Genomic DNA, 26,088 nt, shown 5'->3' with positions numbered 1-26,088 from the left:
TTATAAAAGTTTATATGACAAAAATTATATTTATAGTTATTCCACATTTTTCTGTTTTTTATATCTTTACAAATATATACCAAAAGTATCTTTGTCTTTTAATTTTTTTAAAAAAAATATAAGTTAGATTTAAATATTTTAAATTTATTACTCCTTTTGTCTCATAAATAATGTCTGTGTTGGTTTTTTTTTTCCTTCAAAACTTTTCAATTTTGATTATTTATATTTTTAATATTCAATTAAACTAAATTTTTATAAAAATATGTTTGAAAATCCCTTCATTCAAGGTTTTAAAAAGTATTTTTTATATTTTACTTAATAATATATTTAAAATGATACCATAATCCGTATTCTTTTCTAACTTCTAAACAACCGTTAGTGCATTTATACATTTTCTTCTCTTTCATATTTAAATGATTGTAATTTAAAAATAAATAAAATTTTCTTAATAATAAATTATTAAAAAAAAAAAGGTTTTTACAATGACATTTCCACACATTTCCCCAAAAGAAAAGTTTAGGAAAGGTAAATTAGAAATTTACAAAACAGTATATAAGAAAAATAATTTTAATTGGGATCCATCCCATGGCCGTCACTGGTATCAACGATCAAGTATTGACGGCTGCGGAAGAATAAAGTAGAAATATGCTAAGGCAGAGTGTTGAAAGGGTGATAAAGAGGAATGCCCCAAAAGAGAAGGCAGAGTGTGTTGTGATTGGAGCCGGAATCGTGGGATTGGCAGTGGCCAGAGAGCTGTCGTTGAAGGGGAAAGAGGTGTTGGTCCTGGACTCTGCCCCCACCTTCGGAACAGCCACCAGCTCCCGCAACAGCCAGGTCATACATGCTGGCATCTACTATCCTCCCAATTCTCTCAAGGCTCGTTTTTGTGTGAGAGGAAGAAACTTACTCTATCAATACTGCTCTCAGCGTGGGATACCTCATAAGCAGATTGGCAAGCTGATAGTTGCAACTGGACCTTCGGAGATTCCAAAGTTAAATCAGCTGTTCAATCGTGGGATACTAAATGGGGTTGAAGGTCTTCGGATGTTGGACGCTTCTGAGGCCATCAAAATGGAGCCCGAATTGCACTGTGTCAAAGCCTTGCTGTCCCCTGCCTCTGGCATTCTGGATTCCCATTCTCTAATGCTGTCTTTAGTGGTATGCATCTCCATTCAATTTCATTTCATTTCTTTTTGTTTTTGTGTGAAAAAACTTAATTAATACTAACCATCACCAGGCTCCAGGGGGAGGCTGAAACTAAGGGCACCACCTTCTCTTACAATACCACTGTCATTGGAGGTCATCTTGAAGGAAATCAAATGGCCCTCCACGTTTCTGAAACCAAAACTCTTGCAAACTGGGATGGAAATACTCCATTGCAACCGGACCTCATACTTATTCCTAAATTTGTAGTGAATTCTTCAGGCTTGAGTGCTCCTGCTCTGGCTAAGAGATTCCGTGGTCTAAACACTGCTACTATTCCTCCTGCATATTATGCTCGTGGTTCCTACTTTACCCTTTCAAATTCAAATTCCACTAGGCATCCTTCCTTCAAACATTTGATATATCCTATACCAGAGGAAGGTGGCCTTGGAGTGCATGTCACTCTGGATTTAGACGGCCAGCTCAAGTTTGGCCCAGATGTTGAGTGGATTCATCATGTACCTGATACAACCAGCTTCCTTAATAGGTATTGGTAATCTTTTCTTTTCACAATCCAATTTTTTTTACGATGATTTAGGTGATATACTTGCTTTTCTGCGCTCGGTGTCATGACCCTGATTTTTCTATAATTTTGTTTGTTTACTACCTATAAAAGTTCCAAAATATGTAGATATGTACTTCTTCAAATAACCTGACTACAGTCCCATGTAGAGGCATATGCGTTTTGCTACCATGTTTTCCTACCTTAAAGGATTATGATCATAAGGGTGGGGTTGCTTCAGTTTGGAGGGTCAAAAACTTCTATCCTACGGTAGAAGGTGCCATTTCCCTTGAAGGTATATTCAGAATAACAGTAAATACATGCTAGTGAGTAATTTGGATTAAAATCATTGTGGGTTTTTCTTTTCTTTTATTTTCTTTATTTTTTCATTCTTTTGTTGGTTGGCAATGGAAATATGCCATACATGAAAACCATCCCAGCAACAAGTAGGTTTGGCTTGTATCATTTGTTTCTACTGATGCTGTGCTTAAATTCTTTCTATCCAACGGTATTTTTTGCTTTGTATCCATCTCTATGCTAGGTGCCCTTTTCCTTTTAAGATTTCATGTCCTCTTTGTTTCTTTCATTGAAATTTGATGATAAGTTGTTATTGCTATTATTCTATTTCTTCTTCTAGTGCCACCTTCCTTTCATTAACAGTCATTTTTTTGTGTTAAATTAGATTGGCAGTCCCTTTCTCCTGCTTTTTCTTTTTAAAGTGGCCAATGTCCTAAGCTAATATAGTGGTTGGAAGAAATCTTTTGATGTCTAAGTTAGCAGAATACTTATATCATATGAAGTTTCTTTACATGTCATTGATGTTCAGAAAGTTTGTCTGCTATCATGATTCCATTCAAGCAACTCTTTTTGAGTCAGAACATTCTCCGGTTAGAACTTTTTGAACCAAGTAATTGCATTGCGTTATGCTTCTCTTGGCTTTGTTTGAGCAAAAGCACTACATTCTGTGTCCAATTGTACTGGAAGTGGAAATCTGACTCTTGGAATAGGGTTGTTGTAAAAGAAACTCAATAGCAGATAGTGGAATAAATTTTATTCAAAGTTTTACTAGTAATCTGTTACATTGAGGAAGTCTGTACTGCATGTGATTTTTCCTGTGTTGGAGTCAGGACACCTGTACTGGGTGTTGGCATGAATGGACGGTCACAAGAATTTTATTGATTTAGTTGCTGAGTGTTGGTTGGTAGGTTGATGAACCCTCTTTCTCAGGTTAACATTAAAATTTCAATTTCAATTACCATTATATTTTTCATTAAAGAGAGGATGAGTGGGGGGTGTAGTGATTGGAGCCATCCCATCACTAGGTTTTTTATGGCTCTACCAATGCATCGAAGCATTATTGAAATAAGAAATAGAACAAGATTTTATCTTTTGAACTTTAAAAACCATTTTGAGTTAATTTCAGGTAAGGTTTTTTTTTTCTCCCCCATAATTTCAGGTAAGTTAATTGCTGCATTTGTTGCATAAAAGCAACTGATTCAGGTGTTAGTCCTTTGCTGAACATAATGTATGTGCTTGTATCGTGAAAGATGTTGTCATGTGGTCAAAAACTAAGCTTAGTGGGTCCCTGCCTCCAGGTTTAAATATTCTGTAAGTGCTGAGCGTGTTTTAAGATTTTATCCGGAGATTCGAAAGTACTACCCAAATCTCAAAGATGGATCTCTACTACCCGGTTATGCAGGGATTCGACCAAAACTTTCTGGACCTGGACAGCCTGCCTCTGATTTTGTAATACAGGTTTGTTTCGTGTACGCTCTTTAATATGAAGTATTAAAATTGATGTATAAATTTGTGTAGCCATATGCCTGAATTTCATGTACTATGAAGTATTAAAATTGATATATAAGTTTGTGTAGCCATATGCCTGAATTTCATGTACTATGAAGTATTAAAATTGATATATAAGTTTGTGTAGCCAAGGATGGATCCAAATTTATTATATGATATATTTACTTAAAATTTTTTTTAATGCAAAGATAATGTTTTCTAAATGTAAAATGAACCTTTAATAAAAGAATTTAAAATATTTCTTACAATATCAAATATATAAAAAGTTTAAATAAAAATTAATATAAATATAACAAAAACTTATAATATTAAATACATCGAATATTTAAATGTCAAATAAACACAAACACATAATATTGTTATTTTTCAAATGAAAATAGCACTATATGATTGAGTTGAATAGTTTTCATAGATAAAAAATGTAAAATTTTCTTTTTCATTGTCAATATTAAAATATATATATCTTTATTCGATTTCGAATATTTTCTTTAAAATTTACTTTCTCTTACTAATGATATTTTTCCTTAACTAATTTAAATCAAATACTAATTTAATTTCTCTATAGTTTATAAGACATAAGATAAGATATGAAAATACAAAATAAAACCAACAACATGATACTTTTATATATATTTAACTTTTTGAATAATTTTAAAATTGATGCTGGTTTTTTTTTTCTTTCTAAATTTTAGGTTGTTAGATTACATCTCTACAACTTTGTTAGAATACATCTCTACAACATTATTTTACATCAAATATATATTATTAAAAATTTTAAATAATATTAAATAAATACCTTATTACATTATCAATATAAAAGAAAAACAACAAGAGAAGAAAGTACTTTGATATGTTAAAAATGAATTTTTATATTATGAGTGTTTTGTTGTAGTTCTATTTTAGCCATTTTCTATATTTTACTATACAAGATTATTTTAGCTTTAATTGTGGTTTTTTTTTTTCGTTTTTACAAATATTTTATCATTTTATGCTTGACTTGGACATTTTTACAATAATATTTCATATAAGCTAAAAAATGAATTCTGCAAATAAAAAGAGAGGAGAATAAGAGGCGAAAGAGAGAAAAGTAATACTAAGTTGTGACTTAAGTTAACTAAAGTGAGACTTACATAAAATAATTATTTATAAGCCAAAATTTATTAATATTTACATATAATACTTTATTTTCTTTCGAAATGAGTCAATATATTTTTTTAAAGTATATCTATACTTTATAATATTTTAAATCTATTCCCTTTATATTTTTTCCTCTTTCAATTTAGTGGGGCAAAATGTAAATATATTAAAACTTTTGTCTAATATCATAATATGCTTAAAAAGGGTTTTAGGATTTCAATGGGGCCAGTTGTCCCCCACTGCCCCCAATGTAAATCCATCCCTGCGTGTACCCATATGCCTGAATTTCACGTATGGTACAAAAAGCTGCTTTTTTTTTTTTTTTGGAGAAAAGCTACCTTACCTGCAGAATTTTTTTCTAAAAAAGGATTGCAAAATAAATTACATCTGGACCCAGGTTAGCATTTAGGCAATTGTTTATCCACAATTTATGATTGGTGAGAAACTTAGCAAACAAATGACAACCAAGCCTTTCTCACTACTTGCATAAGCTAAATGGACTAGCTTTATCTTTTATACTTTATTTTGATCCATCGAGTTAGAGCATTAAGTTTGTAGTCCTATTTAATAGTTTAACTTCTATTCCTTCTCAAGTGCATGTGAAGAAGGATCCAGTTGATAACCAAGTGGTTCATGAACCCAAAGACTTAGAACCAATTCTTGACATGCTCAAATGAAGAGTCTGCCATTGTTGAGCCTAAGGATTGCAAAGTTATTAAGCCACTTGAAGAATTAGAAGTACAACCTAGCTTTAAAACTGAAGTTAAGACCTAGATATTGGGTTTGAAAATTTAGAGACCGAGTTTAAAGTGGTTCAAACAAATAAGAAATTAGTGAGCTGCTACCTAGTTAGGCTTCTACCATTGACATTTTCTTCCAAAGACAGACGTCAAGCTCATTGTTTTTAATGAAACTTCTTCCATTGATTTCATCATTGCAAGTGTCCTCAAGAATGTGTTGCTAGTTGTTTTGTTTAAGATGTTTGTGCGACAATGAAGTTCATGTTTGACAGTGATATTCATGGATCTTGGTGGAAATGTCTTCTGCTTTGATTTTTCCAAAGTTGAGGTTGAGTTTTCTCCATCCAGAGGAGAATGATGGAGGATGGTAATATTTTAGTTGAGAGATTAAGTTATTAGGGGCTTTATTTTATTTATTAGAGTTGACTTATATTGTCTATTTTTAGGTTATTTTATATTAATTAGTAGTTTGTATAATCTCCAAGTAGCAGTGTTTAGGGTTATATTTGGTATTTTTCAGGCTTTTACCTTTGGAATTTGGCTTACAAATATTTATGCTATTTTAGTTTCAATTAAGTTTTTAGTGATGAATATTGAGATTTTGAGATATTGAGTACAGTCATTTTCTTCTCTAGTTCTAGTTCTTCCTAGATTTTCTCTATTCCTCCCTAACAGCTTCTTTCTCCTTTTTATTTGCCCTCTAAATTTCTATTTTTTATCCCTTTCCCCTAGTTGTTCTGCATTAGCTTGATAGCTAAAATTCTGTTGAAAAATTTTTGGATCATGCTAATTATCATACCTAGTCAGACTTTTGTACAAGCATTAAATGCATCAAAAGTGTGACCCAAAATGCTAGTTCCGGTTGATATGCTTCAAATCTGTGTTACCTTAATAGACATTTGTTGATTTAACTATGCTTTAATATTTTAAAAGTAGGCTTTTTAAACTTGGTGCTAACCTTATATGTTAATCACTTTAAGGAGCAGACTTTGTTTGTATTTCAGACAAATACCCATTAAATAGTAAGAGGAATGTGTGCATTGTGCCCTATGCTGTTAATACTTCATGAATAAAAGTATAATTGCTTCATTTTCGTTGTTTCATAATTTTTAGTTGATCTATTGGAGATTTAAATACTAATGACACCCACCTGTATCTTGTGGCAAGGACTCAAGTTTGTTTTCTCTACATGCCTGTTATTATCATTGCTTCTCTTTATTTCTAAGAATATATTTCATAAATTCATGTTAGAAAATTTTGATAAAACCAGATCAAATAGACTAGTTGTTTTTTTTCTCTGCTAAATGTGATGTTTTAAAGGGTTATCAATCTACCAAAAGTCCCCAAATGAATTGTGGATGCTCTTATATATAAGTCTTAAAGACAATAGTTGCAAATCATGGATATTTTATAAGCATGATGGTGCCTCCAATGAGGCACTGGTTTAGTAGCAAGGAGGAGGCCTTAGAATGTTGAAGTCATAGATTTAAGTCCCACTGTGTGAGTTTAATTGTTTAGTTATATTCTAATTTGTTTTAGATTGTTGAGTTTGATAATTGATTATTCAATGATATATTATATATAGATGAAATAGTTGAGTTGATTATGATTGTAATTTATAAATTCTCTTATACTTGTAATTTTTATTTTTTTTTTTAAAAAAGCATGATGGTAGAATTTGACAATGACAACGGTGTTAATGCTTTGTCCAATGGGAGTTTAGGTACTTGGTGATAGAGATTTAAATAAAATGGTGGTATCTACAATTTTTTTTTTTAGGAAAGATAAATGCATTCTTTTATTGGTTTAGAGTGGATTTGGGTCTGTTTTGGCTATTTTGAGATACATTTGTAAGATATAGTTTCTAATTTTCTGTAGGGAGAAGGCATTCATGGAGTGAGTGGTCTTGTAAATCTTTTTGGAATTGAGTCACCCGGACTGACTTCAAGCATGGCGATTGCAGAATATATAGCTGTTATGCTATTAGGAGGATGATGAAGATTTACTCGAGTCAAAGCAAGCAACTTAATGGTGCCCACCCAATGCTAGGGGTAAAATTTTTATTTTCTTTTTCCTCCCAAACGTTTGTATCTTATCTTATCAAAATTGATGTTGAAACATAACAAAAATAAACAAATTAAAAGGAAAAAAAACAAACTTTATATATATATATATGTATATTCTCCACTTAAAAGGAGTCTGATTTGAATCTTATTTCAATTGAAATAAATAAAGAGGGTTAGGAACCAAATTTACTACTTCAGTTTGGTGGTTTATTTTTATCCTAATAGGAGATGAAATCTAATTTTATTGACGTAAGAAAATTTAATTTTATTGAGATAAGATATAAACTAACCATTATACTTACATGGTTGGTTTCAATTTGTCACTAATTTTATGATTAGTTCAAATTTGTCATCATACTTTTCAATTATGAATCAAATTTACCATCATAATTATAATTTTAGAGTAATTAGAAAATATTTGGTTGGAAGCCGTTTTATAATTAAAAATAATTTTAAAAATAATATGGGAAGGGAAAAATAGGGATAGGAATGGTAGCCAATAATAATTTAGATACTTGTACCAGAATTTCAATACCAAATTCAATATTTGTATCTTACCCGAACCCATTTAGTAATAGCACATTAAAACCCGATTAAAATCTCAACCCTTTTTATTTAGTTAAAAATGATGCTTGTATCCATTGCAAACATTTTATCCAACCGGTCCAATTTTATCATTATATTTTTAATTATAAATCAAATTTACCATCGCATTTTATAATTTTAGAGTAATTAGAAAATACTAACTAGAATATTTGGTTAAAAGTTGTTTTATAGTAGTTAAAAATAATTCTGGAGAGATAGAATGCTCATTATGTCAACTTAAAAAAAGATTAAGATAATTTATAAAACTCTTGATAAAAGAGAATGTCGTGAGATAAAATAATAACGACATCATGTTCCTAACAAGCTATCCTAGGTTATTAAAATGTGTGGGGACATGAAGTAATTTAAAAGTTTACAAAACCAAGAAATTAAACAAGTATTGGCAATAGAGTTGACAATAATTTGATTAATGTTGATAGAGTTCTATATATATATATATATATATATATATATATATTATGAAGAGTTCTGACTTTTTTTTTTTTTTTTTTAATTTCATTATCTGAAAGTATTGGGATTGACTTGCTTGCTAATGAAAATATAAGCTTAAAACCCGATGTCAGCATGATTGGTTCAACGAGTCGAGATGTTTTAGAGAATTCTGGAAAATACTTAATCACTTAGTGTATACCTACTCCAACTAGGCTTGATAAATATTTTATGACAATAAATTTACTAATAGATTATAAAAATGATCACATTAAATAGTACAAAATATTTACATATATGAATAATATAAGATTTTCTGTTTATTGTATATAGTTCATATGTACACAAAAAAAATCATATGAAACATATATGAATCTTGAAATTTAATAAACAAAAAGCCTACTAAAATCTTCCATCCTGTTAATGAAAAGTTATATAATATCATAAAACTTAAAGTTATATTTGGTACACAAGATTATAATAGGATAAGTTAAGATAATATTATGAATAGTGTTAGTACAAACATTAAAAATCTGAAATTACTACTTATAGTAAATTTAGAATTTTAAGGAAAAAATGCTCCAAGACGTGTAACAATGTCACTTTCCTTAAGATTTTATTTGCCCCAACTGTATTATTTATTTAGTAGGTGTGCAAAAAAGCTGCAAGTAATAAACACTAAAGATGCAATGAAACTTAGTGACTGAGTACTCTTTGCACTAACGAAATCAGTCCATCGTGTATTTACTGATGTATTATAAGATCACTGAACTTTTATAAAATTTTTTTACAGTAAAACTTTTATAAAAAAAAAAATATGGAGTTTAAAAAAAGAGGGTGAGTTCCGAAATTATTTCTATTTGTTTTTTAGAAAACTAGAGGAGCTTTTTTTATAAACAGATAAGTGTTTTTTTCTCCTACAAACAAAATTGTCTATTTAAATAGACTGAAACTGTCTGTTTTTGAACAATTAAAACTGTTTATTTTAAACAAACTTATCTGTTTATTTTTACAAACTTCGTTCATTCTTATTTTTTTGTCTGTTTGAGGTAGATTTTAATCAATCAGACACTTATAAGCTTTAAATAAAATAAAATTTTATAAACTTTAAATAAAATAACATTTTATTACTATATTGCACATGCCAGTGTCAAGTGCCAAGTGTCATTAATTAAATATTAATATATAGTAATTATTTAATTAATGCAAGACCAACCAAACTTGAAAAACCAAGTCTATGGTCCATTAGCTACTTAAGTTCAACTATAGTGAACTTTTACTCCTTTTAATTTAAATAACTATTTTATCATTTCCTTTTCCAGCATGGGATTATTTCTTATATTTTATTTTGAAAATCTTTAATAATCCCTTAACTATTTTCAAAATAATCCAGATTTATAATGACATTGGAAATCAATTGCATAAATAAAGGTATCTTCCGATTTGAACTTTCACTTAGTGAAAACAAGTTAAAGTTAACTGAAATCGCATGGTAGATTATGCTTTGAACTAGCTATTCCATTTGATTAATCGAACTTGCCTCACACAATGATTTCAACACCTAATGAATGCTTGGTATTCGATGACACATTATAGCAATGTGTTTACATCTTCTTTTCATTAGTACTGTTAGAGCCAAGCTCTTAAGCTCCTAAAAGTGCTCACATTTCACACTCACATAGGTAGTTCCCATCAAGAATATTCTGTAACTATAATACTCTAAGATATTTATATTAGAGGTCTATTAAAAGTATATTACTTGTCCTTCCATTACAATTATAAGTACCTAGCACTTTAGTTGGAATGGCATTAAACATTACTATAGTGCTAGTAGTCATATATAGATGATGTAGTTTATCTTATTGAACTAAAGGCTTGACGTTATACCAAGCGTTAAGTTGACTTTCCATCATGGGTAACTTTGCTTCATAAGCTTAAGCCCTATCCTTATTAATGTCTTTTTTATCAATTCTTTGGCAAGACTTTTAGTTATAAGATCGTCCAAATTTCATTTAACCTTACATAATTTTTAGTGATCATTCCATCTGAAAATAATTGTTGAACATAGCTATGTCTTAATCCAATATATCTAGACTTTCCATTTTATACTTGGTTATTTGCCTTTGCTAAAGTTGCTTCACTATCATATTGGATAAAAATTGAAAAAATTGGTTTAGGCCATAAAGGTACTTCATATAATAAATTCCTTAGCCATTCAGCTTCTTTAGTTGTTATGGCTAATGCAATAAACTTGGCTACCATGTTGGAATCCGTTATGCATGTTTGTTTTCTAAAACCTTAAAAAATGCACCCCCACAAAGTACAAAGATCCAACCGCTTATAGAAGCATGATCTTTCATATTAGTAATCCAACTAGAATCAGAATATCCTTATAAAACTGAAGGATATCCACTATAACACAATCCATAATTAATTGTTTTCTTCAAAACCTAAATACTACTTTAACTACTTGTCAAAGCAAGTTACCTGGATTACTCGTGTACCTACTTGACTTTCCAATAACAAATGCTATGACTAGCATTGTACAAGTCATTGCATATATGAGGCAACCAATTACTCTTGCATTTTGCAATTGATAATTGTTCTACCAGTATTATATACTAATTTTAGTTGAGAATCTATGGGTGTGGATATTGGAATACAATTGAAAAGATCAAACTTTTTAAGTACTTTTTTAATATAATGTGATTGTGACAAAGTTATGCCACTATCATTTCGAATTATTCTAATTCCAAGAATAACATGTGCTATACCCATATCTTTCATTGAAAAATTATTTGATAAAAATTTTTTTATTTCCTTAACTTGTTTTGAATAAGTGCCAAAGTTTAGCATATCATTTACATATAAGCAAATTATGACTCCTTTGCCATTTTCAAATTTGCTATAAATGCACTTATCGAACTCATTAATTCTAAAACCATTAGCAAGAATGATTTTATCAAAATTTTGGTGTAATTGTTTTGGTGATTGCTTAAGTCCATATAAGGACTTTATAAGTTTACAAACCTTATGCTCTTGACTTGGAATAATAAATCCTTCTGATCGTTCCATGTATATTTCCTTTTCTAATTCACCATTTAAAAAAGTCATCTTACATCCTTTTGATATATAATCAAATTATAAACAGAAGCAAGTGAAATTATAAGTCTAATTGTAGCAATTATAACTACTAGAGTATAAGTATCAAAGTAATCTATACCTTACTTTTATGTAAAGCCATTGGCTACCAACCTTACTTTAAATTTATCTATGGTTACATCCACCTTCATTTTCCTTTTGAAAATCCATTTATAGCTTATTGGATTAGAACCTGGTAGAAGGTTAACCAAAATCCAATTGTTATTTTTCATTATTGAGTCCATTTCATTATTTATTACTTCTCTCCAAAAAGTAGAATCTTAAGACTTCATTGCCTTTTCATATGTAATAGGATCAAACTCCACATTAAAACAATAAGAAATTTGATTATTTATGCTTTCCCCAATCTTTTCTATAAGGAACATAAAGAAATCTGGTCCAAAATTTTTTGCCTTTCTAATCTTTTTACGTGTCTTTATTTTTTTATAAGATTTATCACTAATTTTAGTTTGTTCCAATGGATTTGGAATTTCTTTTCCATTTGGAGGATGAACTATTTGTAGTGGTTATAGTTGTCTCAAAATAGATTTAAATATATTTTCATCAAAAATTGCATCTTTTGATTCAATAATAGTGTTAATTGAAATTGAATCATTCGGTTCAAGAACCTTGAACTTCTATGCTTTGCTATTTTGTGCATTTTCCATAAATATGCATTATGTTCCTTTTTCACCTAATTTTTTTCCTTTTGAGTTCTACAATTTTAACTACAACTCTACATATCCAAACCTTTAAATAATAAAGATTTATTTTTTTTCTTCCATTGCTCATAGAGGGTTATTTTTGTTTCTTTGTTAGGAATTTTATTTTATATATGACAAACTATTAATAAAGCTTTATCTCAAAATTCTTGCCTAAGACTAGAATATAATAATATTGCATTACCATTTTTTTTAAGACCCTGTTCTTTCTTTTAACTACACCATTTTGTTATGATGTATAAGGAGCTGTAACTTGGTAGATTGGTCCTGTGAATTCAAAGTAACTTGGATTATAATATTCTTCATGCCTATTCGATCTTAAGTACTTGATAAAAAATTCACACTAAAGTTTAAATTCAAATTTATATATTTTAAACTTATCAAGTACTTCATTTTTGGAGTATAATAGATAAATATAATAATATTTACTAGAATCTTCTATAAATGTGGCAAAATATTTCTTTTCAGTTAATGTAAAAGTGCTATACATATCACAAACACCATTGAGAATTAAATTAAGTAATTTTGTATTTTTTTTAATCTTAGGAAAAGAATTTCTAGTAATCTTAGTCAACATGCATGTATTACATTTATTAATGTCTTGATTAACTTCAAGAATTAATAGAAACTTACTCATATTGTACAATTTCTTGTAATTTAAATGATATAATCTATAATATCATAAATATGAAGATTCAATAATATAAGTAGAAACAACATGTTTATTCTTATTATAAATATTGATCTTGAACATTCTTTCATACAAATACCCTTTCTTAACAGAAATTCATCCTTTAGACAAAATAAACTTATTTGCTTAAAATACAAGTTTGAAACTAAACTTGTTTAACAGACTTCCAAACACTAAGTTCTTTCTAACTTTTAGTACATAATAAACATCATTCAAAGTTAAAGTTTTTTCAAAAGTGAATTCGAAGTCAACAATCTCTTTGCCTTTGATTATTGCTATAGAAGAATTTTTCATGTAGAAAACACTACCATATTCACTTAGTTTGAATGTTGCGAACAAGTTTTTGTCTTTGCACACATGTTTTATTACCCTAAAGTCAACCCACTAAGATTCATCATTTTCAAGCATGTTGATCTCGAAAATCATGGCAACAAATATTTTCGAAGTATCATCTTTTGAAGAATCATTTTTCTTCTGTAGCAACTAACATTCTTTCTTTAAATGTCTTAGCTTATCATAGTGGTAACATAAGCCTTTCTGCTTTTTTTGGTTCTTTTTGAATTTAGGTCCATTAACAATCTACTTGAACTTGAACTTCTTTTTGGTAGATTTTACGGTTTGTGCTTTCTTTATAACATGAACTTTGGCATCACCAAAACTGAAATTCTATTCTTGCTTTTTGTATTCATCTTCAATTTGAAGATGATTAGCGAAAGCCTTAAGAGTGATTCTTCTTTTTTATGTTTCAACTTATTTTAAAATCCTTCCATAATGGAGGAAGTTTGTCTATTATAGAGGATACAATAATTGTTTCATCCATACTCATATTATACTGTTTAAATTAATTAAGCATTCTTTCAATTTCATGTAGTTGTTCATTCATAGAATGTCCATCAATCATATGATAATTATTGAAATGAATAACGAGAAATTTCTTACTTTTTGCATCCTCAGTTATATACTTGGTCTCTAATTTGTCCTATAATTCGTTTGCAGTAGCCTTGTTTTGGTATGTATCAAATAGGCTGTCAGACAAACTATTTAGAATATGTCATTTACACATGTAGTTTATATTATTCCATTTCTACCTCACTTTTATTGTAAAAAAAAATTCTTTTGTTTCATTTTCTTCTGGCCTAGAAGTAGTTAGGACATATACAACCTTGAAGGTTGAAAATAGGAAATACATCTTCTTCTACCTCGAAAATTGTCACCATTAAAATGATCCAATTTGACAAAACTAGAAGCTACTTCCTTGAGCATTACTTCAGTAGCTATTATTGAACCGAATAAAACCCTAAGATTGTTAGTGCAAACATTGAAAATCTAAAATTATTGCTTCTGGTAAATCTGAAATTTTGAGAAAAGGCTTAAGGTGTGTAACGGTGCCACTTTTCTTAAGGTTTTATTTGCTCCCACCATATTATTTACTTAGTAAGTGTGCAAAAAAGTTACAAGCAATAAACCTTGAGATGCAATAAAGTCTAATGATTGACTGCATTTTATATTGATGAAATCAGTCCATTAAGCATTCACCGGCATATCATAAGATCATTGAATTTTTATAAAGATTTTCTATAGTAAAACTTTTGTAAAAGAAATTTAGAGTTTGAAGAAAGAGGAAAAGTTTTGAAATTTGTTTTTGTCTATTTTTCAGAAAACTAGAAAGCTTTTTATAAACAGATAAGTGTTTCTTTCTCCTATAGATATAACTGTCTATTTTAAATGGATAAAATCTATCTTTTTTAAACAATTAAAATGGTTTATTTTGAACATACTTATTGGTCTGTTTTATACAAACTTAACTGTCTATTCTTATTTTTCTATCTATTTTGGACAGACTTTAATCAATCAGACACTTATAAGCTTTAAACAAAATAAAATTTTATAAACTTAAAAAAAATAATATTTGATTTACTGCATTACACGTGCCATGTGCCCTAGTGCCTAGTGTGAAGTGTCATTAATTAAATATTAATATATATTAATTATTTAATTAATGCAAGACCAACCAAACATGAAAAACCAAGCCCATGGTCCATAAGCCACTTAAGTCCAACTATAGTAGACTTTTGCTCTTCTTAATTTAAATGATTGTCTTATCATTTTCTTTTCCAATAAAGGATTATTTCCCATGTTTTATTTTAAAAATCTCTAACAAATAAGAGTACACTAAATAATGTCATTGTATTTTATATTTGATGTTTGCAATGATTAAGATAAGATAATTTATTTATTGGTTAAAATTATCCTTCCTCAAAGTTTATACAATTTAAATTATTTATTTAATTCTTAAGGGTGACATGTAAGTTTAATCCTATGAATTAAAAATAATCCTCTCTACTTTGAGAGGATTAGATCATTTTATACCAAGATGATGATAATCCTCATTGTAATCTTATCCCTTTAAATTAGATACAAACTAAACATAATATGAAATGATTATCCTACTATACTATCCATGATCTTATACACTAAACATGATCTAAAAAGATATATTGACAAACATGAAATATCTAACATATAAAAAATCAATGAAAAGATAGATAAACCCTTAAAACTTAAACATCACATACTCTTTTAGTTATACATGGAACACATGCATGTTACAAAATTAATTAACACTTAATGACAATCAACTAATCAAGTCACCTATCCCATTAACAAATAAAACTGAACAATATAATAAGTTTCAAAGAGACATTAAGCAAATGCACATATTGTTAATAAATTCCCAATAAGTGAGACAACAAACTTGAAAATAAATCCATCAAACAATAGAAACACAATTCTTAAAACAAGAATTTAAAGGTACAATCACTAAAGACACAAATATATGTTTACTAAAAACACCAACATACTATTTAAGTATAAGATCAATATATATAAACATTTGAAAGGCACAGTCCAAAAAAGAAAAATATAATGCATATTTACCAAAGATTTAAAAAAGCAAATAATAACAATATATTCTACAAATCACACAATAATATATCATTAATACAACCTTAAAAATTAAGAAAATAAGCAAGACAGAAAACCGAACCAAGCAAGCAATAGAAATTATATAAATAATCGACTAAATAAAATACAATTAGGAATAACAATAAAAAAATTAATGAATAAAAAAAAAGACAAAACACATGCAAAACAAGCAATAGTAGAATTAATGAATTTGAAACATGAAAACAAAGTAGAAATTTACAATATTAACTACATTGATCAGATAAATATATCAATAGGGATAAAGTTTGTAAAAGTCACTAAATAGTTAATTTGTTGTGTACTTGAATGTAATCAATCCTAAGGAAGAATACATAGCACATACTTACCCAAAATTTAAAAAAAAAAGTTAGTAACAATATATCCTGCAAATCACACAATTATAAATTAGCCATACAACCTTTAAAAATGAGAATTAAGCTAGAAAGACAATCAAACCAAGCAAGCAACAAAAATTGTATAAATAGTAAAATAGCTAACAAAAAATAAGAAAAAAAAATCATGTTGATCAATCCTATTGCTGATTTAATGATATAAAAGAGATACTATCTAAAAACTTTGACATTATTACTCCACATCTATAGAAACACTGAATCAAAGATAGAGATAAATGGAACATTATGCTTGAACATGAAAAATGGTTAATTTTATCATAAACTCATAGAAAAAAGTATCATATGATTCAATTAGCTTTTAAATCGCATATGAGAAATAACAAAAATCAACATAAGATAAAAAATCAAAGATCATATTCTATTCAATCAAACAAAACCATCACAAAACTAGAAAATTTCTTTGTTAATGTTTTCCTTTACTCAAGATAACAAAATAAAATGGGGAAAATTAAAAAGAAAAAACAACATATTAAGAAAATAGAAAAAAAAGAACAATTACCATGAAGAGAAGAGGAAGTTTTTTCATGTCCATGATGTTTTTATGCAAGAATAGAAAACCATAAAAGTAGCACCAATGCAAAATGACGAAATCAATAAGAAATGGCAAATGGAGATACTAAATTAATTTTTCAATAGAAAATGAAAAGTAAAAAGATAAAAATTAATGAAAAATAAAAACAATAAAGTGATACAAATAACCTAATAAATAAAAAAAAGGATAAAATATGATTTTTCTTTCTAAAAAAAGGAAAAATTAAAATCTTCATCGGAAAGAAGAGGCCTTTTCATGGTATGAGGGAATAGTTGCCTCTTCATTCTTTTTTAGCTGATTCAAATGCTTATTTCTTGGACAAAGGGATAAAAACCTTCCCTTTTATTTTCTCCAAATATAAAGCATGAAAACCATTCAAAATAAATAAAAAAGGAATGATGGTGGTTTATATATATATATATATTTTCACTAAAAGCTTTTTCCTTTTTTTCTTTTAGAAAGTTCCCTTCTCTTCGCTAGACCCCTCTCTTGTTAAAAAAAAAAAACAAACTGACTTCTTTCTTGGTGAATATAAACCCTTGGATCTCTAGCATCCAAGGGCCAAAGTTTCTTCTTTTCCTTTCTGCCAAGAAACAAGCTTTAACCAACGGATCAAAATTCAAAGGAGATCTAATGATTTAAATTATTCATTGCAAAGGTTGGACTTTTATTGCTAAACCCATGAAAAAACCATTTTACCTATAGTACAAATTTTTTTATATTTAGGTCATTTTCTTAGAAATCAATATTTTCATGCTCATTTTTTGGATTTTAAAATATCAAAAATCATAAAATGTTGTGAAATTAAGATTTGAAAAGTTTTGTGAAAATTTAAGCTCGGGAAGGTCAAATTACGAAAATACCTTTATAAGGGTATTTTGATAATTTTACACTTCTCGAGGTACTGTTGTGATTTCAAATACATCAAAAATTATGAAATATTATAAAATTAAGATATGAAAAGTTTCACAAAATTCTGTGCTCGAGAATGTCAAATTACAAAAATACTATTATAAGAGTATTTTAGTAATTTTACACTTTTCAAAGTACTGCTATGATTTCAAATGCACCAAAAATCATGAAATATTATAAAATTGAGATCTGAAAAATTTCACAAAAATCCAAGCTTGGGAAGATTAAATTACAAAAATACCTTTATAAAGGTATTTTGGTAATTTTGACTTTCCCAGGTACAATAAAACTTTTAGTGTTTCAAAAAATCTAAAATTTAATTTTAAACCACATTGATTCCAATTAGATTGTGAATTTTGAGAATTAACCCAGACTCTATCTATTTTAACTAAGTTTTGTGTAATTTTGACTTTGTTTGACCAGATTTGACCCAGATTGACTTTAGGTCTCTAAATGGGCTAATTTGTAGGCTCTTTATGAGTTGTAAATGATTCTCCTAAATGGTTTACGTAATGATCCAATGTTAAAAATATTACAGATAAAATTCGGTGTCTATAGCATGGTTGTATATTTATATGATTATTATTGCATAATTTTATATTTATTACATGATATGATATTATATGTTATTGCATGATTAATATTATATTTTAATGATATTTAATTGCATGTTTCTATATTTATTATGTGCATAATTGCATGATTATACATAATATCTAATATATTTGTGTGATTATACTTGATTTCATGATTATATTTTTGCATGATTGTTATTGTTGCATGATAATTAATATATTTGCATGACATTTTTGCATGAATATTTTAGTATGATCTAGGCATGATATTATTACATGATATTTGGTATGATTTATAATAAATTTGTATAATAATTTTTGCATGGTTTAATTTAATATTTATTACATGATTGTGTGATTGCTTGATATTTTAATAAAATTTTTGTATCACCATGTTTTGTAAATAAATAAAATGATTGGAATTGATTTATTTGCATGATAAAACTATCTTTGGTAAGGCTTAAATAAGATAACACATAATTAATTTGGTACCAATTGTAGGTGTAAAGGGTGCTAACACTTTCCCTACACGTAATCAACTCCTGAATCTTAGTTTTGATGATGTAAAACAAAACCTATTCTTTTTAGGGACCCTTAGCTTAGGCTTAGGATAACTCTAAAAAGGATAGATTCACATAGGTGGCCAATCACACCTAACTTAAATGGATTGGTGGTGACTCTATAGTTTTTGTGTCTAATAGGTAGGTTTTCCCAACCTAGACGTTACGACAAAAATGAGTCTTGATCATTTTTTTGACTTGTGTTGACTCACGAATTCATGATTTTTCTCATATTTTGTTAACAGAAAATTATGACTATTTTCATGAGGACTCTTATCGTTATAAGGACATAGGTATAATTTCTAAGACTTATAAGGTTTATTGTGGAATTGATGCAATACTGAATGGATCCAAATAATGATTTTGAGAGGCATATCATCAAGGTCAATGGCATGATCCAAGAATTGATTTGGTGTGGTTGCATGTGCATTAGAAATGAACAAATCAAATATGAAATACAAATGGATACAGTTTTTACTCTTAGACAAAACAATCTTCTTTAAGATATTTGGATGTCTTTAGAGATGGTCCTAAGTATAAAACATTAGTTAAGGATTTTATGAAGAAATACATGAAAATAGGGGCAAAAAAGAGTGCGATCCTTTCAATTTACCCAAGTCTCTGTAATGGGAAACACAAAATTCTTGAACCTCAATGGATGGACAATGTGAATACAAAACTATTAAAGGAGTTTTTAAAATCTATCCTTTTTTTTAGACAAGTTATTAGTAAATGATTAGGAGCATGTTTAATTAACATTTAGTATGCATATATTTTTTATTATGAACATGTTTATATATTCGAATTATATTTTGTAAGACTTGCTTATCTGAAATCAATATATATGCTATTGATTATATGTTGGTAACCTCATGGTTAGTAGCAGTTCTAAGATAATTGATTTGTTCTATCTTAGAATGATTAATTTTACACAATGAAATAAATTAGTGATAATTAAACACATTAAAAAAATAAAATTTGATTGTGAACATAGTAAATTTTTGGTTTCATTTTTATGTGAATGGTAATGATTTTTTTTTTATTTGTGACATTATGGCAAACTGAGAAGTGTAATTCTAGGCATTATATGGTAAATATGTCTCTCAAATGTAAAATTATACTTTGAAATTACTTTTTCTTTTGAAAACATTATTGTTGAATTAAATAAAGGTAAGAAGCTGAATGGGGAGAATTATGAGATTTAGAGTTTGAAATTTCAATATGTATTTGAAGAATAAAGGGTTTCTGATGTTTTGAATAAGGCCCTTGATAAGCACACAGAAGGGAATACATACCAACACATAAGGGACTGAGAGACTTAAGAAGCTTAAAAAAAAAAACCTCCATTACATGCATTTTGTTGCTTAGCAGTATAAAGAATGATATTATGCTCGGGTCTCATAGAATAGCTTAAGAAATGTGGAGTGCTCTGAAAGCAAAATTTGGTACAACTTCGGTTGCTAAATTGAAGCAGTTTACTATAAAGTTTGACATCTACAAAAAGTGACTTAATCATAATATGCGGTAGCATGTAGGGAGATGTCAAACATGATAAGCGAGTTGAATGAAGCTAGCTACATTCTAACATATGAACAACAGGTTCAATCTATTATTCATTCTTTGCTACGTAGGAGCACATGAAGGTGCACCTTACCCATAATAAGAGTATAAGGACTCTTGATGATGTTTTTCATCATTTTCAATTAGAGAAAAATCATATGAAAATATTTAAGCCAAGTACTGATGCTTATACGATTTAGTTCAAAAAAAAACTTCAGGCTTTAAGCATAGGCTGCATGATAAGAACAAAGAGTGGCCAAACTGACGAAGGACAAGGTACCAAGACTTATCCTAAGAAGAATAAACTGAAAGTCAAATGCTTTAACAATAGTAAAAAATGACATTTTGCTTGCGAATGTAACGAGTCAAAAAAGGTACAAACCCTTAAGATTTTTACATAATCCTAAAATTACTGGGTTTATTTCTAATATTGTTATGATGATTGAATCACATTCTTTATGGATTATAGACTCAGAGGCCACAAACTATGTAGCACAAGATAGAAATGTATTTGTGGATTTTCATCAGATTTCATGTAGAACGTAATGGATCTATGTAAGAAATAATTTATGGATTAAAATAAGGGGTATTGGCACATGCAAGCTATACATGCATGGTGGAAAAATCGTTATCCTATATGATGTATCATTTACTTTTGATATTCGACGAAATATGGTTTTTGTCACTGTTCTTTTTAGTCTAGGATTTGTTTCAATTTCAATAGTACTAGTTTAATTTTGTATTTGGATATAATTTATTATAGATTTGGATATTTATTAGATGATTTTATTATGTTAGATATTGTTCCATATAATAATCTAAGCTTTTCCCTTATGATTAATTCTGATACGAATATTAATGTGAATATTTGGCATGTTATACTTATCTATATAGGTCAATAAAGAATGGATAAATTAGCAAAAAAAAAATTATTAAGCCCTATTGAAAAAGTTAATTTATCATTATATGAAAATTATCTAGCAGGGAAAATGATAAGAAAATCATTTAGTAAAAAAACTAGAGCTAAAGCTCCATTGTAGTTGATACATTCTGACATTTATGGCCCTATGAATGTAAGGTCACTGAAAGAAGGTTAGTATTTCATCACATCCTTTGATGATTTTACATGTTTCAGGTTTATCTATTTGATTTTTCACAAGTCTAAAGCATTAGAGTACTTTAAAAAGTATGTGACCTTGGTACAGAATCAATTAAAGAAAAATGTTAAGGCATTAAGAAAAGATTGACGATGCAAGAATTTATTTGATCAATTCAAAATTTTATGTGATGAAAAAAGTATTGATAGGCAGTTGACCATTCCAAGGACTCCACAATAAAATGGTGTTATAGTGAGAAGAAATAGATATTTTTTGAAAATAGTAAAATCTATGACAGCCCAAGTAAATTTGCTATTAACTTTTTTGAGGTAATGCGTTATTAACTGTTACCAATATACTCAATAGAATACATTTCAAATTAGTTACGTCCACTATTTATAAATTATAGACTGAGAGAAAACCTAATCTTAGTAATTTAAAACCTTAGGTTTATGTTGTCTATGTACATGAAACTGCTCATCCATATGGCAAGCTAGATCCTTAAGGTAAAAAGATTATATTTGTAAAATACTTCGATCATTCAAAGGGATACATGTTTATAGATAAATAGTAGAGTGGGAGTGTAACTGAATTTGAATATTGGGATATCATTTTTTTTTTAAAAGTGAGTTTCTAAAAAAAGATGAGCTATATCAGGAAATGTCTTTAAGAAAGCAAATGATTTATTAGTTTTAAATCAATTAATGCATGTTCTTGATCAAGAACCAATAATATCTAATCCAAGTGAGAGCATGACTAAAAATGATGATTTTGATGAATTAGTTTCCTAAGAATCATAAGTCAGGTGAAATAATCATGGAAATATTTTTCGACGTTGTTTTGACATAGAAAGAGAAATATTATTGATTACTCTACAAGATGAAAAAGAGCCAAGAAATGTTAAAGAAACTTTCTCATCTTTTGTAGAAAAAAATGGATAAAAGCAACGGAAGAAACAATAAAGTCTATAAGGTTAAACTATGTTTGGGAATTGGTTAATCTTTCTAAAAGACACAAAGTAATTGAGAACAAATGGGTTCTTAAGAATAAGCTTAAGTTAAATGGGACAATTGAAAGACATAAGGCCTGTTTAGTAGCAAAGGGATATGCTTAACAAAAGAAAATTGATTATAAAGAAACTTTCTCTCTTATTGTAAGATTTACCTCAATTCATTTAATTCTAGCCATTATAACCAATCTAGATTTGGAGTTACGTCAAATGGATGTAAAAACTGCCTTTATAAATGGAAGATTGAGAGAGAAAATCCATATGGAACAACCTATAGGTTTTATTAACAAAGGTTAAGAGCACAAAGTGTGCAGGCTATTAAAATTAACTTATGATCTTAAATAATCTTTCAGATAGTGGTATATTAAATTTCATCAAGAGATAATTTGATATGATTTTATCATGATTAATGAAGACCATTATGTGTATGTCAAAAGAAAAAAAGATAAATTTGTGATCCTGTCACTTTATGTGGATAACATACTATTGGTTGACAATGACAAGAAATATATCATTGAGGTAAAAACTTGGTTGTCTTTAAATTTTAAAATGAAAGACATAGGTAAAGTAGCTTACATACTTGGTGTAAGAATCATGAGAGATCATTTCAAGAAATTATTAGCTCTTTCACAAGAGAAATATATTATGAAAGTTCTGGAACAATTCAATATACAAAATAACAAGCTGATAGATGAGTTCCTTACTCTAGTGCTATGGTAGAATGTGAAGACTTTAATTAAAAAAATTTCCAAAGACTCCACAAGAAAAGGAACAAATGGTAAGAGTTTATTACTCTAGTGCTATTAGAAGCCTTATGTACACAAGACTAGACATTTGCTATGCTATAGGCATGGTAAGTAGATATCAATCCAATATAGGTCAACCTTACTGGAAAGTTATTAAAAGGACATTGAGATATCTAAAAGACATTGTGGATTGATTCGTTATGCTATCAAAAAAGTGATTTGCATTTGGTCGGCAAAACAAAAATTGATTAGAGAAGAGATTTAGATGAAAAAAAATCTCTAACTACGTTTTTTTACTAAATATTGAGGCTATTTAATAGAGCAATAAGAAACAGACTTATATAGCACTATTCATAATAAAAGTTAAATTTATAGCATTTTTAGTGGCAGTGTAAGAGGTTGTTTGGCTTATGAGATTCTTGAATCATTTAGGATTTGAGAAGGACGAGTCTAACTCAATATTGGTGAATTACGATAGTCAAGCTACAATCACATTCATAAAGGATCTCAAATATCATTCTAAGACCAAACATATAGATACCAAATAGAACTATGTGAGAAAAATGATTGTAAAAAAAAAAAAATTAATATGCGGTACATTTTATGCATATGATGATTACTGATACATTTACTAAGCCTATACCTAGAAATGCATTTAATAGCTATATAAGATCTTTAAGATTACATAGATGTTAATGTATATGTATTGATTGAACAGTTTTATACGAACAATGTATGATATTTCCCCATTTGAGTTGACTTATATTGAATACAATTAATGCCATTAAAGTTTAGTACTTTGTTTTGTAATGCATGCACACATGTATTTGTATATGCACATATACAATATGATTAGAAAAGTATGTTTGATAAATGATTGACCTTCTTATATAAGTAATCACCATAATAGTTTGGCATTATAGAGATGTGACTAATTTAAAGCTATAGATCAAGAACCTTAGCTTAAAACAGAATCGTCTTGATAAATGATCAAGATGATGTCACTCGATATTGAGATTTGTAACTAAAAATAAACCTACAATTCACTTTGAAAGTAGAGTTATGGGCTCAAGTTAGATACTTGGAGTATCTTACCTATCACTTATACGGTATTGATATATAAATGATGAAACACATACACTCTCTAAGAAAATGAAAGTAATACCATAACATTTGTTTCATACCACATGTGCATTGTTCGACCAATAAGAGTAATAAAAATAGATCTTTGCTTCTTATTGTGTGAATACCTTTGAGATAAAAGAATCTCATATTTAGTAGCTTTAAGGACTTTTAACTATTTTTTAAAGTTTCACTTCAATGTTAGCTATCTAGGATTGTTGCCAATAGCCATGGATGATTTGATCTAATGGGCATATCTGGGAAACAATTGAATTGAAATGGAAAGATTTTAGAATAGGAAAAGATCATTTTGGTTTCACATTTGGTTGTATTCACAGGTTGACCAATTATGTTCGAAATATTTAACATGCAATATGATAAAAAAAAGATCATGAAAAACTTGAAATGTGATTGAATGGGTCTAAAATGTTGCATACTTGCTTTACTTGTACTTAAGAGTTACTATATATACCTAATAGTTGTATAAGTGACTAGATGTGATTATGAGCTACTATATGTATCTAACAGTTGTATAGCAATTGAGCTCTCGAAATATGTTGGTAGTACAACTTATTTTCCTATATAAACCTGATGTAAAAAATAGAGAAAATATTTTCGAGAATATAAGAGTTTGGCACCCATTCTATGTGAATGGAAGATGTTAGGATAGCCACTTATAATGAATGGGTATGATCCCATGCATGAAGTAACCACCATTAGGTAGTTTACTTTGTTGAATAAAAATTGCCTTAGGAAATTTACAAACACTTAAAAGTTAAAGAAGATGTCGCCTAATTCTCCCGTAATGGCATTCGGCCATTAAAAAGAAAAGGAAGAAAATTTTCTTACAAAAACAAAAGAAAAGAAATTGAAGAAAAGAGAGAGAAAGCAATCAAGCATGCATTGTACAACTTTCAAAAAGAATTTTTGCTTTGGTGTGTTGAAGGAATTACGCTATGGAAACAAATAATTTTTGTATTATGATCTTGTTCAACAACCAGTAATTCAAGCAAGTTTTCACTTCCGCTTTCACTAAATAAGTATATATAATTATATTTGCATATCTATATTTTGCATGATTTTACCTTTCAACACATAATAAGGCATGTAAATTCATAATTCTTGAACCTAAAGACTCAGTTACAATTAACATTAGGATTGAATTAAGGATGTTATATTTGAAGAATATATATTTATATATATTTAAGATAAATTTTCATATTAAAGAAAATTACGCAAAAGAGTTCCTTTGAAATTAGAAAGGATTCTTCAACATTGAAAAACGTAAAGACCTTGTACATTCAAATATTAGAATTACTCCAATATTAGAATTCTTAATTTTTTTAATGTTATATTTGGATAAACATCAGTAAAAGAAAAAAATTAAAAAAAAAGAAAATGAAAGGAAAAGTTTTTAGAAAAAAGGAAATGATACATATATCTCTTATGTGGATAGTTAAAAGTAATAAAGAAAACGAAAATAAATGAATCCTAACAATTATTATTTGGTTAAATAGTGAAAAAAAAGGAAAAT

The 26,088-nt window shown here is 28.4% G+C and overlaps 1 protein-coding gene across 4 annotated transcripts; it reads left to right on the top strand.

Moving 5' to 3' along the window:
- The first annotated feature begins 541 nt into the window (after nucleotides 1-541).
- Nucleotides 542-7,651, top strand: LOC111312149 (FAD-dependent oxidoreductase family protein). 4 transcript variants are annotated; one of them, XM_022912186.2, is made up of 4 exons: nucleotides 542-1,158; nucleotides 1,245-1,690; nucleotides 1,876-2,000; nucleotides 3,301-3,454. In XM_022912186.2, exons 1-4 carry the CDS (start codon nucleotides 646-648, stop codon nucleotides 3,315-3,317), a joined length of 1,101 nt encoding a protein of 366 aa, XP_022767921.2. In that variant the 5' UTR covers nucleotides 542-645; the 3' UTR covers nucleotides 3,318-3,454. The 4 variants fall into 4 exon arrangements, with proteins under 4 accessions (XP_022767921.2, XP_022767922.2, XP_089619602.1 ...); XM_089763476.1 differs by lacking the exon at nucleotides 1,876-2,000 and adding an exon at nucleotides 7,352-7,651 and having other exon boundaries at nucleotides 548-1,158; nucleotides 3,301-3,460; XM_022912185.2 differs by lacking the exon at nucleotides 1,876-2,000 and adding an exon at nucleotides 7,267-7,651 and having other exon boundaries at nucleotides 554-1,158; nucleotides 3,301-3,460.
- The last annotated feature ends 18,437 nt before the right edge of the window (nucleotides 7,652-26,088 follow it).

The sequence above is a fragment of the Durio zibethinus genome, chromosome 1 (assembly GCF_047325235.1).
Source record: "Durio zibethinus cultivar Kanyao isolate XHJ-2024 chromosome 1, ASM4732523v1, whole genome shotgun sequence".
NCBI lineage: Eukaryota > Viridiplantae > Streptophyta > Magnoliopsida > Malvales > Malvaceae > Durio > Durio zibethinus.
Note: the sequence above shows the minus strand (reverse complement) of the source record. Positions and strands in the feature narration are given on the sequence as shown.